The 14,071-nt window shown below is 42.1% G+C and overlaps 1 protein-coding gene across 5 annotated transcripts in view; it reads right to left on the reverse strand.

The window, feature by feature from the left end:
* ESRRB (estrogen related receptor beta) overlaps nucleotides 1-14,071 on the reverse strand; it is a 161,132-nt gene that overhangs the window by 80,144 nt on the left and 66,917 nt on the right. For 2 of the 5 annotated variants that reach the window (XM_075753837.1, XM_075753833.1), the window contains exon 1: nucleotides 9,453-9,798. The exons of the other annotated variants lie outside the window; for them this stretch is intronic. In XM_075753837.1, coding sequence (XP_075609952.1) covers nucleotides 9,453-9,502 — 50 coding nt within the window. In that variant the 5' untranslated portion in view covers nucleotides 9,503-9,798. Of the gene's footprint in view, nucleotides 1-9,452; nucleotides 9,799-14,071 lie in introns of those variants that run through there. 5 annotated transcript variants of the gene reach the window in all.

Here is a 14,071-nt window from a genome sequence, read left to right on the forward strand (position 1 = left end):
GGGGAAAATTCTAAGGAAAATTCGTGTGTTAAAACACGTATAAATACCACATCCCTGTACTGTGAGAGCTTTTGCTTTTTGTTTCATAATTATATGTTATTTAAAAAACACTGTGGAATTAAATTTGTTCATATTTTTAGAAATAAGTCCATGTTCAAATAGGAATTCAAGAGGGGAACCATCAAGAGATGGTCCTTATTATTAGAGAAGTAATGATCATGGGCAGTGATTAGGGCTTATAGAATCCTCTGCAATGACAGTCCCCTAGCTGTAATTGCTAGCAGAAAAGGAACTGCTCTGTTTATAAAAAAAAAGAAAAATCCAACGAAAACCACTTCTAAAAGAATAAAAAGAGAACGGTCAGAAACACTGTAGGTGTTGAAATAAAAACCTAAAGTATCTCACTGACAAATAACTTTCAAAGCACAGGTTTTCATAAGGAGAAGTACATTGTATTTTGTGCCTTCCAAAACCAAAATCACATTAAAAAGAAAAAAAAAAAAAAAAAAAAAAGAAGAAATAGAAGTTTCCAAAATAACAAAAAAATAAACAAAAAGAAAAAAGAAATTCCAAAGCACTGACTTTTCTGGCTATGGCATATGAGCCCAGCTTTATCCGGACAATGTTATAACTGGACCTATGTCCTGCACACCATTTTTCAAATTCCTCTCTGATAGTTTATTTAAAGAAAATCTCTGTTCCTCTTTAAAAATCACAAATTCTGATAGTCATTGATTTACAAGCAAAAGATCTAAATGCAGATGTTTAGTAGCACATAACCCTATATAGCCCACAATTACGTACGTTCCAAGAGAAACACCTTTTTTTTTTTTTTAAAGCACAACTGTTACATATAGGGTATTTGTAAAGAATTCTAAATTTATAGAACACCTTCTATGCAAGGCTATCTACAGATTTACAAACATTAATTAACAAAGACTCAGAACAACCTTGTGATGAAGACAGACACATGTATCCTTTTTTTTATACATTTATGCACACATACACACACAGAAATATGCAATCATATGCAGAAAGGTTTGCATATGTGTAGAAAGAAGCATTGTACGGATAACTAAGTGAAACAGTACACTATGCGATATCAAATGAACATGTGATTATATATAAAATTATGTATTTCATATACATGTGCATTCTGTTAATTTATAGTATGCGCACATGTATTTAAAAATAAGCATGTACAAACACACACCCTGATATACATCGATCCATGCACTTACAGATCTCTGTATGCAAGAAAACGGTTTCTCTCATACTTTCACTCATTCTAGTCCTCTACAGCATACTTAGTGCCACTACGCAACTTGTATCAATTATTCCAAAGGAGACATGTCTGGCATCATCTATGTAAAATAATACATACGGACACATCAATACACTTAACCATGATTTTCAAAAGGTCATATTTGCTACAATCTACTATGGCAAAAAGAATCCACAATAAATAAAATCAACATCCTTCCCATGTCAGGATTTCCTTAGCTTTAAAAGTGAGTCTGGATTATATCAGACAGCTGTGGCCCCCTCCCTGCCCCAGGTCCTTGGTTAGGCTGCATTGCAGGCTGTACAGCATCGCTTGGAAGTTGCTGCTTAATACAGTTAGGTGTACGCAGAGCCCTGATCCAGCCAGATACCTTTGCACTACTGATTAATCTGATAACAAAAATTGCCTACTAAAGAGTGTCAGGCAATAGGCACCAACGTTTTTAGTTTCATAGGAGAACGTTTTCGGTATCTCCCTGTACCATTACCCCCTTATACTACAAAAATGACCAAAAAAACCCCTCATCAACAGAAATACAAAAACTATGAAGAAACTCAATTAAACTCTTAGAGATAAAAGTAGAAGCAACATCACGTACGTCTGAAAAGAAGGTGAAGGAGGATTGAATTTGGGTGTTCTGAAGAATTAATTTGCTCTTCTTCCTCTACAGCACTTTCTGAACTGTGAAAACCAGATAGCAATCACATGCCATGCGCGGTCCAGAAACAAAGAAAAATAAAACAACAGCCAGTCCTCAAAATTGCTGTATAAAGCAAAGATTTTTTTAAAAAATAAAATGTAAAGTATGTGCACATTGAAAATTTGTGTCGGCTAATTCTGGTTATGTACACCAAAAAAAATTCCTAAACCAAATCCTTGAAATTAGTAACACCCTGTATTGCCACATCTGTGAAAAACTCATCTAGGTAAGTGTAATTTCTTAAGTTAGGAAACAAATAATATGGCTGAGAATGAGAAACTCATCAGATTGAATGAAAACAAAAACAACGCAGAAAACTTTAGAAAAACATAATCTGTTGAAGAATAATAATTCTTTAGTACCCTTATTTTCAGCTGTTTAATTTTTTAATATATAAAATGGTGTAAATCTCAGTGAGAAATTTGGTTTGTAATAGTTCATGTTCAGCACATTTAAAAAAAAAGTACTTGCGGCAACTGATGGAAAATCATATTTGTCTTATTTTCACCCAACTGCTTATACATTCTTAAAATTATCATCTCCATATCCAAAATCATAACAGAAGAATTGAATATTTTTAAAAAGCTGTTCTTTTGACCTTTCTCTTGAGTAAAAGGACACCGAGACAATACACTCACCAGCATTGTTCACCGTGACGGCTCCATCACCGGAGATTGAGGGCCGTTATTACTAAAGGGAACTTTAAAGTGCCAGGAGAAAAAAGGGGGGAAAATTAGAAAATAACACTTCTAAATATACCGTATGTACAAAAAGCCTTTCAGAACAGTAGACACAGAGCAACAAGAAACCTTCATCTAAAAACAGCTGCAGTAAAACACACACAATCAATTCAAAACAAAAGGTGCTATAAGAAATTGTCTCCTGATACGCAGGTTACTCTAAGCTGGAGGTCCCACTTTCATCACCCACATTATAACCTGTTCTAATTTAAGAAAAATAGATAAGCCTTAAAACACATGGTAAATCCAACGTAATTTCCAGGAATGGAAAAGGAAAATCTGGACTGAAGGAAGGGGTTCTCATCAAAGGCTCTTACCCTACCAAGAAGAAACTAGAACAGGCTTCCTTCTTCTTCCAAGCCTTCAACAGGATGCAATATTTGAGAGATGTCCTTATAGTCACGACAAAAATTGTACGACAATGGTCACCCCTCTCTATATTTAAGCGAATTCCTTTTGCACACACAAGTGCAAGAATAAATAAAACTCTGTCCAAAACAAGAACAGTCCTATCACAAATTTTATTTCAATTTAAGTCCTATCTTAAAAAACTGAAACAAGTAAGAGACAATATTAACATGAAAAAGCAAAGCAGCCCTCTTTGCTTCCTATGCACACATAAGTTTGTGACTTTATGAACAGATTCTGTGTTGTTTGCTAAATCCTTACGGATCAGGAATATTCTTTGTAGGACAACAAAGTCATCCTAAGGGTGACTAGTCTGAGATTTGCCAGGATCCCACAAAACGAACAGGATTTCTTACATATTTATTCCTCCCCCATTCAGAAAGGGAGTGCAAGAAAATTCCAGCTCAGCAGGGACACAGAGCCATCGCAGGTTGTGTGATAACAGCTTGCCACCTGCTTTTCGCAAGTTGTCTTTGCGAAGTGCAGGGGGCACTGAATAGTAACGTTGCCTGTGGTGATAGGAATGCACTGAACAGCTCAGTATGCAAAAGCACTTACGGGTACACAGTGCTCTTCACAAAGGGCATTGCAGAATGCTTTCCAGACTGTGTCAGAAGTGCTAGGAGAGGAAATATTAGTGCGTGTGTCGCAGGAGGAACGTAAGCGCTCACCATCACAATATAAGAAGGTATAAGCAAATACAGGTACAATGCTGCTCAAAGCAAAACAAAAGAGAGTGGGGAAAAAAGACAGACAGGAAACTTAGCAGCAGCCAGACTAGAAGGAGCATTTCTTTGCAAGAACAGCAAGGGTTAACAGTGGCATACAAACTCCGGTCCAGTCAAGATAGGGTCAAATGATGTGCAGTGAAAGTTTCAAGTCCTCAATCCCCCAGAGATTGTTTGCTAATTACATTTGCAATTACAAACATGACAAATATATTATTATACAGTGTGTTCCACCTTGAGCAAGCATGTTTCTCCTCACGGACAGTCACTGCCAGCAGCCAGACTCTCAAGCACTGGAACAATCAAAGCGCACTGTGCTCCAGCTGCAAGGATCATTTTGTGGGCATCTCTATTGCTCTGAAGAGACAGGGCAAAGCTTTAGAGAGAGGCAGCATAGCAAGGATGGAAACAAACGCAAAGAATAAGTTACTACAGTTTAATTCCTAAGAAGTAAAACTCACCAGGTCAATGGCTATTACTAATAAATAATACTAAATTATGTTCTGTTCCTGGTGACAGGCACAAAGTGCTTTACACACGCAAGCTACATAGAGATGACTACCTTCACAACTCAAATGCAGCCAATACCGGGAAGACAAAAAGAAATCAAGATTTTCGTATTTTTGGCAAGGTCACCATAGCCAAGTACTGCTAATATCTTCTTTGTTAAGTCCCTTTGCTAAACAAACAACCCTCTGAATTCATAGTTTTCTGTGGAAGCTCTGATCTTTCCTTCCCCCCCCCCCCAGTTTCTATAGCAGCATTACCTAGGTACCTCACTTCTGGGTACTGGACAGATGCTAAATTTACTTGCTCACACACTGCACAAACTAAAAATTCTGTTGTGCTCCCTGGCTGTAAAGTTGTCATCAGTAGCTCCACGGGATAAAGAACAGGTCTTACTGGGAAGAATTTCCCAGTCTCTGCAATCTACAGTGGAACTGTTGGCGCACAACCCTAGCTGCCGTTATGACCCCCTGACTCCTAAACTGGGGAGCGCAAATTAGAAGGAGAAGTTGGGGAAAGGATTTTGGCTTTTATAGCCAAGATTTGTCACCATCTTTTTCTACTTTTACTATTTCTTTCCTTAATCAAACCTCTTTTAGACATTTTACACTCTTTGGAGAAATTCTGCTGTGCTCCCAATAGAGCCTGTGAAGTTCATCTAGTCTCAGGTTTAAACCTTTTACCTTCTCCCTTCTTCCATCACCTAAGAGAGTTTGTATCTTTTGAGCCCTGGAAGATTTGGTAGAGACACCCACTGATACAACGCACAAAACTTCTTATTGAACTAAAATTACCTGAAGAATATAGGTGTTTTCAAATTACATAATTCTGAGCAGTGGTAACAGTGCAGAAACCAGGCTGGGGAATAACAGTGGAAGGGGCACGGAGGGTAGAGCAGCATTCTCTTGGAGACGAAGAAAACGGGATGTGAAATCTCTGTCACAGCAACTTTCTCTGATGCAATCTCTCCAAAGTCTTTCCCCTCTCAGGCTAAATGCAATATTTATTGATTACTTCAAATCAATACAATGAAAAAAATCCTATTTTTAAAATATATTGATCTTTCCATATTTCTCAATAATTGATAATGATTAGATCATCTTTACTTTTACAAGTGGAATTGGGAGTGGAGGGAAAAACAAATACTTTAAAGCTACCAGTTTCATCATCAGCCTTGTGCTCAGTAAGCTTAGTGTACTGAGACCACATTCTATGATGGGAACCTCATCAGGAACCCAGTAACTAGGCCATTTCCCTTACAGAGGTTTTTCAATTTATTCTGTCAATAAAACAAACAACTCCCTCCCCACTCTCCTCAATTAACAACAACTCCCTATCCCAGACTTTCAGAGATACTCAAAGCAGACAGTTGCATTCAGCTTCTCTGACTCAGATTTCCTCCCATTCATGGAATATGGAGATTTCCAGTAACCTCTAAAATCAAGTCACATTTCCTCAGTCTGTGCATTAGAGTCAGGGACAACAACTTCGTTAATTCTCTGTCATGGGGTCTGGAATTCGCTCCTTCAATGACTTAAAATTCCAATGTTATACCTTTCCGTCTCTCTATCAAATATATCACTTATTCCTTTCAACTTTTTCCTTCTGTTCACAAAATAATTTTCATTCTTATCAGATCAATGACTCATGTGTCTTGTACATCAGAGGAAACAGCGTAAGAGACATAGCATCTGGCAGGATGCCCTCATTTGCCAATGATTTTTATTTTCCCTTCAAGATAGTTCCTTGGTCAGTTTCTGTCTGTCATGTAGAATATTAATTAGAAACAGAGATGGCAATTTTGTAGTCCTATCAACATTTCTAGTGGCAACTATAACTAAGCAGAAAAAAAATTCTCCAGGATGTGGATGTTAATACGGAAAAGTAAAAATGCTGTATTTCACTGTCCTATGAAACAGCCTTAGGTTTGCATATGAGAGATGCAACACCAATATTCAGTATGACCATACATATGTATGTGCATGTTCCTAGACATACATATTTATAGATGCACACGTGTTATTGTGTGTGAATATAATCACATCTTTTCTATGTCAGAGTGTACATTTGTGGTGTCTGCACACGCATTCCCTTCCCACTGTACTGCAGACAGACGTTGTCAGTACAGTGTAACTAATATATTCTTGCCATATGCCCTCACCTGAGACACAAACTGCAGGTACAAATCATTGTCTTTGTTAGTTTCCCAATTCGAACTCATACAAAAGCTTCTTCCTCGGAGCTGTGTCACGTACCCGAGGAATAATTCCCTCAAAGGTCAGTACGAAAAGGTAAGCGGTTCCTAAAGAGTGGATTCCTACGCAAGAAATGAAATACATACGCTCCCTTCGGACATACGCACAGAGGGTCAAAATTAGGAAGAAGCATTTTCTTACTCTCCCTGCAACATCCTGCGCTGAAGGAAACCACACAGCCCGCTGGCCAGAACTTCTGCAGGTTCCTGGTGTAATCACTCAGATCAACACATGTAGGCAAAGAAAAGGGAACTTTCACTGCTTGAGGAAGACAAATCCAAAACCTGAAGAGTGGGATTAGGGACAATGAATTCCTTTGCTTAGTTTTTGTTCAGACTCTTCTTGGGTCTGACTGTTACAAAAATAAAATTCCCCTTAAACTCCAAGGTGAAGGAAGTCACCTCTTCTCTCCTTTGCCTTGTTCATTCTCTCTCTCCCTCTCTCTCAATAATTGCGAGGTGAAATACAGTTTCCAGGTAACTGTATGGATCACTTATTGAGTGACCACATCCGCTTCTCTTCCTACATTCTACTCTTCCTCCTATTATTCCTATAGCTTAAGAAGCAACTAAACAAGAGGCGGCAAGTTTGCAGTATTTTTAAATTCACTTCTAATTTAAGATTTAATTTGACAAAAATTGCTATCTACATAATTAACAGTAGTATTATTTTTTTTAAAAAAGGAAAATATTAAAATCTTTTCAATGGTTAGCAGTCAGAAGAGTAAATCAGTACAATAAGGATAATATGCTCACACAGCTAGGCAGCGATACAAGCACAAATGCAATACCTGTATTTACATTATATGTTCACAATATAATAGTGTTATAGTGAGAGAAAAAAAATGGCTAAAGGGATATATAATGGGACAACTTTTATCCTCAGCTACAGGAATGCAATCTGAAATCTAACCTGAACAAAATCAGAATGTAAATCAAATCAGTACCTGAAACACTGCACATATACCTTTAAATATACTGTATTTTTAAGGCTTCTCACATCTTTTCCTTCTCTCAGTAACTTTTTCCAGACATAGCCACACTTCCCTGCATTGTTGTAGTCCTTTAATTAAAAAAAAAATAAAATCAAAAAAGACATTGAAAAATAGAGGTTGAGATTTTTAAACGATATTTCTCTGTCTGTCATCCCCAGCCTCAACAATGTGAAAGAGAAGGTTGGTTGGCACACAGAACCAAGCCAAGCACTTCTCTAAATAGAGAGGTCTCCAACAGTTTCTCATCTCAAAAAGCAGCGCTCTCTGAGCCGTAGGGGCTCAGTGGCACTTCCCCCAGAGGCCAAAGAGTTGTGAATATGGGTAAGGTGCGCTTGTCATTACTGAGAGCTGACTGATTGCCCATGGAAAAGTAAAACAGGTGAACAGTAATACAACATGCAGATTATTTCTTACTATTTTCGTGTTGTTTGAGTTCCTTTTCTCAATTTCAGAAGCAGAAAAAATAAAAGGAAAAAGTTAAGAGACAGTATAGTAAGTGATTAAGATCTAGCTTCTGATTGTAGTATTTTGTTGTTTGTTTTTTTTTTTAATGAAGGTAAACAGACTTTCTATTTTTGCCTTAATATTAAAAGACTCCCAGCAGCATACAGAATACATTTCCCTTAAGAAACTGTTTGTTTATTTTTAATTCAAAATGGAGCAGCCACAAGTGAAGCACCAGTGGGGAAAAAGAAAATCACATGGGTTAGATTATTAATTTCTATTAACAATACTAAGTCTCATTTTAATGAAACTGCTGGAAGCAGGAGATTAAAGGAAGAAGAAATGAGTGTAAGGACAGATGGAAACGAGACAGACAGATAAAAGCTGTAATGAGGGAAGAGGGGTAAGTATTGTGGGGTTTTTGTTTGGTTTTAATTTTACAATGTGTTCTTAAAACAAAAGCAAAGAAATAGGCAAAATTACTTCACTCCTACCTCTGATGACACCACAGAACCCGCGTAGGTGACACACGGATTAACATGCAAACACACAAAAGGGGACTCTGCTCAGAGTGAGATTTATCAGAGAGGAGAAATGCATTTAAAATTAATTGCTCCAGTCAGCTGGATGCAAACGCTGAGAAGATTTTGCCTTGTTTCCTAACTTCCTCAAAAGGATCAAACCAAACTTAACATGCTAAAGTGATTTTAAACGCAGCATTACCCGGCACAGCCCACTTCAGAATACAAAGAGCAGTAGCAGGTGCTAAGGTACCAGCCACCGGTCCCAGCTCGGGATGTCTGCTTGTCAGCCCTCCGACTCCCTCCACTCTTTCCCAGGCAGGCTGTTCCAAACAGTAAGCTGTGGGAAACTAAATTTCCAGGGGGCATTTCAGGTGAAAACCGGACTTTTTAAATAGAAGACGGTGCTTTAATGGATCTACTTGTGTAATTTCATATGCACATCTCTTTATAGGCACCTAGTAATTCATCTAATAAAAATCCTAGCACAGACGGAAAGTAAAACTGCGCAGAAAGAACTGCCAGTGCTCACTGTTAGCTGCCTGTTTCTAGGAGATGAAGCATTAGAGGGAGAAGTTACAAGGCAAGAAACAAACACACCAACACACCGACTCCCCCCAAAGCGCTCCTCCGCGGACTCTGCCGCACCTGCCGGCGCGGAGGTGCGCATCGCCTTGCCCGCGGCCGGCCGGCTCCGGTACACCCGGCACATGCGGAGCCCCGCGGGGGCGGGAACCGGGCGGCTCTGCGGCAGGGAGGCAGCGGGACTGCGGGGTCGCTGCCCCGTCCCATCCGCAGCGGGACGCAGCGCCGGTCCCAGCCCGCCCCCGGCTCGCTCAGTCCCGGCGCGGCATGGCACAGCACACTCACTGGTTGTGGTAGCCGAGCGGGTCGGAGATGCACAGCTCGGAAATGTCCATCAGTCCAGTTTGAGCATTCCCGGTTGGAGGAGAAAAAAAGAAAAAGAAAGAAAAAAGGAAGGAAAGAAAGAAAAAAAAAAAAAAGCCACGAGAAAACAACTAAACTGCAGCGGGCAGGGAGGGCGGGGAGCCCCGTGAAGGGGAGCCGGCCCGAGCCCGGCGGCGGGGCAGAGGCGGCGGGGAGGCAGCGCCGCGCCGCTCCGCTCCCGCACCCGCGTGCGGACACACTGACGGCGGCAGGAGGCGGGCGGCGCGCAGGACACGGCCACGGGGGATTTCGCCGCCCCGAGCCCCGCTGTAGCTTTAACGCCGGGAGACGGATGGAGACGGCAGGGCGGCTATTGGCTCCCGCGCAGGGGCTGGGCTTGGAGCGCGGCTGGGGGGGCCGCCGGCCCCGGCACCGCAGCGCGACCGGCGGCACCGCGCAGCCCCGGCCCCAGCAGGCGCCGCGCTCCCCTGGGACAGGCGGCGGGGCGTCCCGGGTCGGGGCCGGAGGAGTTGGGGCCGCGTGGTCCCGGCCCCGCGGGGTGCAGTGCGGGCCGCTGGCACTGCTGACCCTGGCGTTGCAGCTGGGGCGACCGGGCCGCGGCAGCGCGGGTGACACGGAATCGCAGCCCCAGCCCGGTCCCGCCACAGGAATGATCGCAACGGCAGCACACGCTCCCCATGTCTCTTACCCACTAATTGTCTCTCGTGAGCACCGGCTGTAGAGTTTAAGGTTAAGCAAAGCCTTGAGGTGAAGGGTGCCCCGTGGACTACTTATATCTGCTCGTTTCCCGCACGGGTATGCCGGCGGGCATCTGTCCACGCAGACCGCAGTCCACACGCACAGCACAACACGGCAGCGTGCCACTTTGACATGCATGTACACAGGCACTGTTACATGCAAACACAACTCCACATACACGCACTTTGTGCACTTGCACGGGCCCGCATCTCTCACTGACACAGCCTAATCACTGTACTCAGATACCTGCTTTCCCATACATGCAACTAATGCATGCATGCAGAAGAGTGCCTGAGTCCCATTTCAAAGCAGCGTAATTCAGATGTCACTTCAGTGCAGCTTACGAAACCACATTGGAATAAATCCTGGCACAAGAGATCGGAATCAGACATTCAGGGTAACAGCGCATATTCCCAAGCACAAAAACCGTAGAGATAGACCCCCAGAAATCTTCACAAACATCAAAACTGGCACACGCAACTAGCCTCATGAAAGGCATATTTTCAAAGCTCTGCATACGTACTGGCTATTGTTAGAGTCAGTGTGCTTTCACAATTCCCGCACACATTTTCACACTCATACAATTCCACTGCATATTTACAGCAATGTACCAATACCTATCTGAAGATCCCTCTCCATATGAGCACATGAGCCTCTCCGGCACATGCCTAGCACATGCAGCCTTGCACTGAAAACCTGACTCACATGGAGGTGCCCTACAGGGTCTATTTGTCCCTTGCTACCTACTCTCCACCTTCCAAACTGCACTCGTGCAAACCTTGCTTGTCTCTCTCCTGTGCTTCTACTTCATGTTTAGATGTCCACTGCTCAAATATATCTGTTAAGGATATTTTTATAAAGAAGAACTAGAGACCTTTTTAAAAGGAAAATACACATAAACACACCTGGATAAAAGCTTTGTTCTCTTGTGCTAGCCAAACAAAAAAGTAGGAGCTAAGAGGACATTTCTTAATATAAAATCCAGAATCTAATTTGAGGCAAGAGTGTACAACACGGGGAGAAGCAAAGGGCAGACTAGAGCATTTCAGATGGGGGGGGCAATACAGCATAGAAGAAAATGCAGTGTGGTTCAGCTATAAACATGGCAATAAGCACTGACTAATTAGGCTAAAACTTTTTATACAATCGGTATTTGTAGAAACTCGAGAACGTTCACAAAAGAGGAATGGCCAAATTCACAGCCAGTGTAAACCATCCTTGCTTTATTGAAGTCTATCAGTGCAACTTCCTCACTACCTCCTCTACCAAAGATCTTAACAAATGCCATACAAACTAATGGTATACCCTGGCATGTCCCCAGGCCATGTGGGGACAAGCTGTGTGATTCTGATCAACTATCCTTAAGACACGACAGCCTAAGGATGTCAAAACAGAGGTCTTTTATGGTGAGAGGTACATATGAAGATGGCACAGAAAACAGGTTAATTTAGCAAATGGGAGACAGAGAAAACTCATCCACAGTTTTATGAGTACAGCAGAATCTGATTACCTGAATGTTGCAGGTGACAAAATTCAGATTATATATCTTTCAAGGAAGCAGAGTTAATACGAATGGAACATATACCCATACACCTTTGTACACCTAAGTGATCTATCAGCCCAGCAGAAACTCTAAGATGCTTTAAACATTGATGACACAGAAGACAAGAGCTTTAGTAGGGCATTAGCATTAGTAAGGCCCCAGTTTGTAAGCAAGGTGTCTCACCAACCACATTTGAGAACACCTGACTCAAGCAGAAGCAAGGAGGATGAAACCAGCCCCAGTATGTTTCCAACAGAAATCTGAGGTCAGAGAGGGTCTCACTGATGACTTAGTTGCCCTTGAAGAAGATTCCTGATGCACAGTAGCAAGAGAGGCTGGAGGAGGCACACAGGGTGAGGGCCTGGGCAGGCTACAGTTAAAGAGCAGTCAGGGTGTTTGCAGTGAGCCAATTTTGACGGAAAACAATTTTCTCCAGAAAGATGGGCCCTGGCTGGAACCTGACTGTGCAGAGATTAGCTCTGGTGTGGTATCTCAGTGAATGGGAGACCAGGTTGGGAATGGCCTGGCAGGCAGGTCCTGCTCTCCCAATTTTGTGCTTTTAACTTTTATTCAGGCCGAGGTGAGGCAAGCAGGGAGCCATGCAATTGCCTGGCACAAGGTCCACAGGGCCGAATTAACTAATATAAACAGTACAATGGTGGGTTTGTACTCTGGAAATGGGCTGCTGCTGACAGAAGACTGCCTGGGTAAGGTGGGTATTTACAGAGTGGTGCAGAAATGTAACATTAATCTCTTCTGACCCAGTGCAAATGAACAAATGGAGCTTTCCCTGCCTTTCCCTGGAGCTGTGCAGAGGCCTGGCTCTTCCTTTCCGAGAAGGATAGAAAGGAATAGTCTCTGCCTGATCTGCCTACCTGAATTCCCCCAGAAGACGATTTCTCTTCCACCAAAGAATGGAGAAGGAAACACTGATCTTGACATAGCCTTCCTTCTGATACGTGTATTTTTGAAAAAAGTACCAGGACAAGGTTATAAAGGACTCTTAAGATTAAGCTGGCAGATCTGGAAGCCAAAAACCTCAGTTTGGGTGAATACAAGCCAGAATGGCATGTGCAACAGTAGCAGTAGCTTGACCTGTGAGCACAGCCATCATTTGCTGGCCTCACCAAAACCTGCCCTGGAACTGCTGCTCTCTCTCTCCGGGAGGGGTAGGAACGGTCCTGGCCACTAAGTCTGAGCAGAGCTACTTACTAGATCACCGGTTCTTCTCACACCTGGTCTAAATGCAGCGCAATGACATTCCGTCAGTGTTAGTCTCAGACAGAGCATAATCGGCGTGCTATAGGCTGACAGAGCTATAGGCAGTATCTGCTCTTTGAGACATACAATAACCTTCCCCAGAAGGAAAGCAAGAATTGCAAAGACATATGTGTCTACTTTTGCTGGCTCTTCCAAGAGATGACAGATAGAGACTTTCTTTGGAGACTTTCCCGCCATCCTTTAATGACTAATCTGTTTTTGATAGATTAATTTTTTTTATTTTTAAACTTTTATCATGGAATAATGATCAACTTTCCAGCAAGTTGACTGATTGACTGACAGAAATTTCATTGGGTCTAATGTAGGAGTAACCTGCAAATCATGCCAAACAAACCTGGTTTCAATTGCTGATAAGGCTACTTTTTTGTGAATAAGGAAAATGCAGCAGAAGGAGAGAACTAGTTACTTTTGGGGGTTTGGGATTTTATTCCCTTTTATGAAGGCCCTGTTATTGTATTCTCACAAGGAAGTCAGTGAAGTATCTGCATGGGGCAAAACACATACATCATAATTGGGAGACCTAAGCTGGGCAGAACAGACCTGTGTACACACATTCTTATCTCATCTGCTAGGGAAAGAGGAGTTCAATGACAAGAGACCTTTCCCAGCCCCTGTCTAATTTAACGAAACAATAGTTACAGAGGGGTCATCATGACGAATTTAGAAGACAACTGTTTCAACTTTTGAGGCCAATAGTACTGCTTGGACTTCGCACAAGTCACTATGTTGCATGCCCTGATCCCTCAGCTTTGCAAGGCTAGTAACCCTGGGGAAAACTTAGGTCCCCTGAGCACAGGTCCCTGATCGCTGGTAGGCTTTTACCACTCCCACATACATTGCCTTCCACAGCAAACAACTATCCCAGATACAGACTCTATCCATGAGAACAAAACAGCCTTCTTTATGTTGGGCTTTATTGTATTTTCCCTTACTACACCCAAACAAAACTGTTTACTTTCCCCCCAAAAGCAACGTCTTGTTTTCTAGCAATCTCCAACAGATTTTTTTTTTCCCCCAA

Source organism: Balearica regulorum, chromosome 5, assembly GCF_011004875.1.
Source record: "Balearica regulorum gibbericeps isolate bBalReg1 chromosome 5, bBalReg1.pri, whole genome shotgun sequence".
Taxonomy (NCBI): Eukaryota; Metazoa; Chordata; class Aves; order Gruiformes; family Gruidae; genus Balearica; species Balearica regulorum.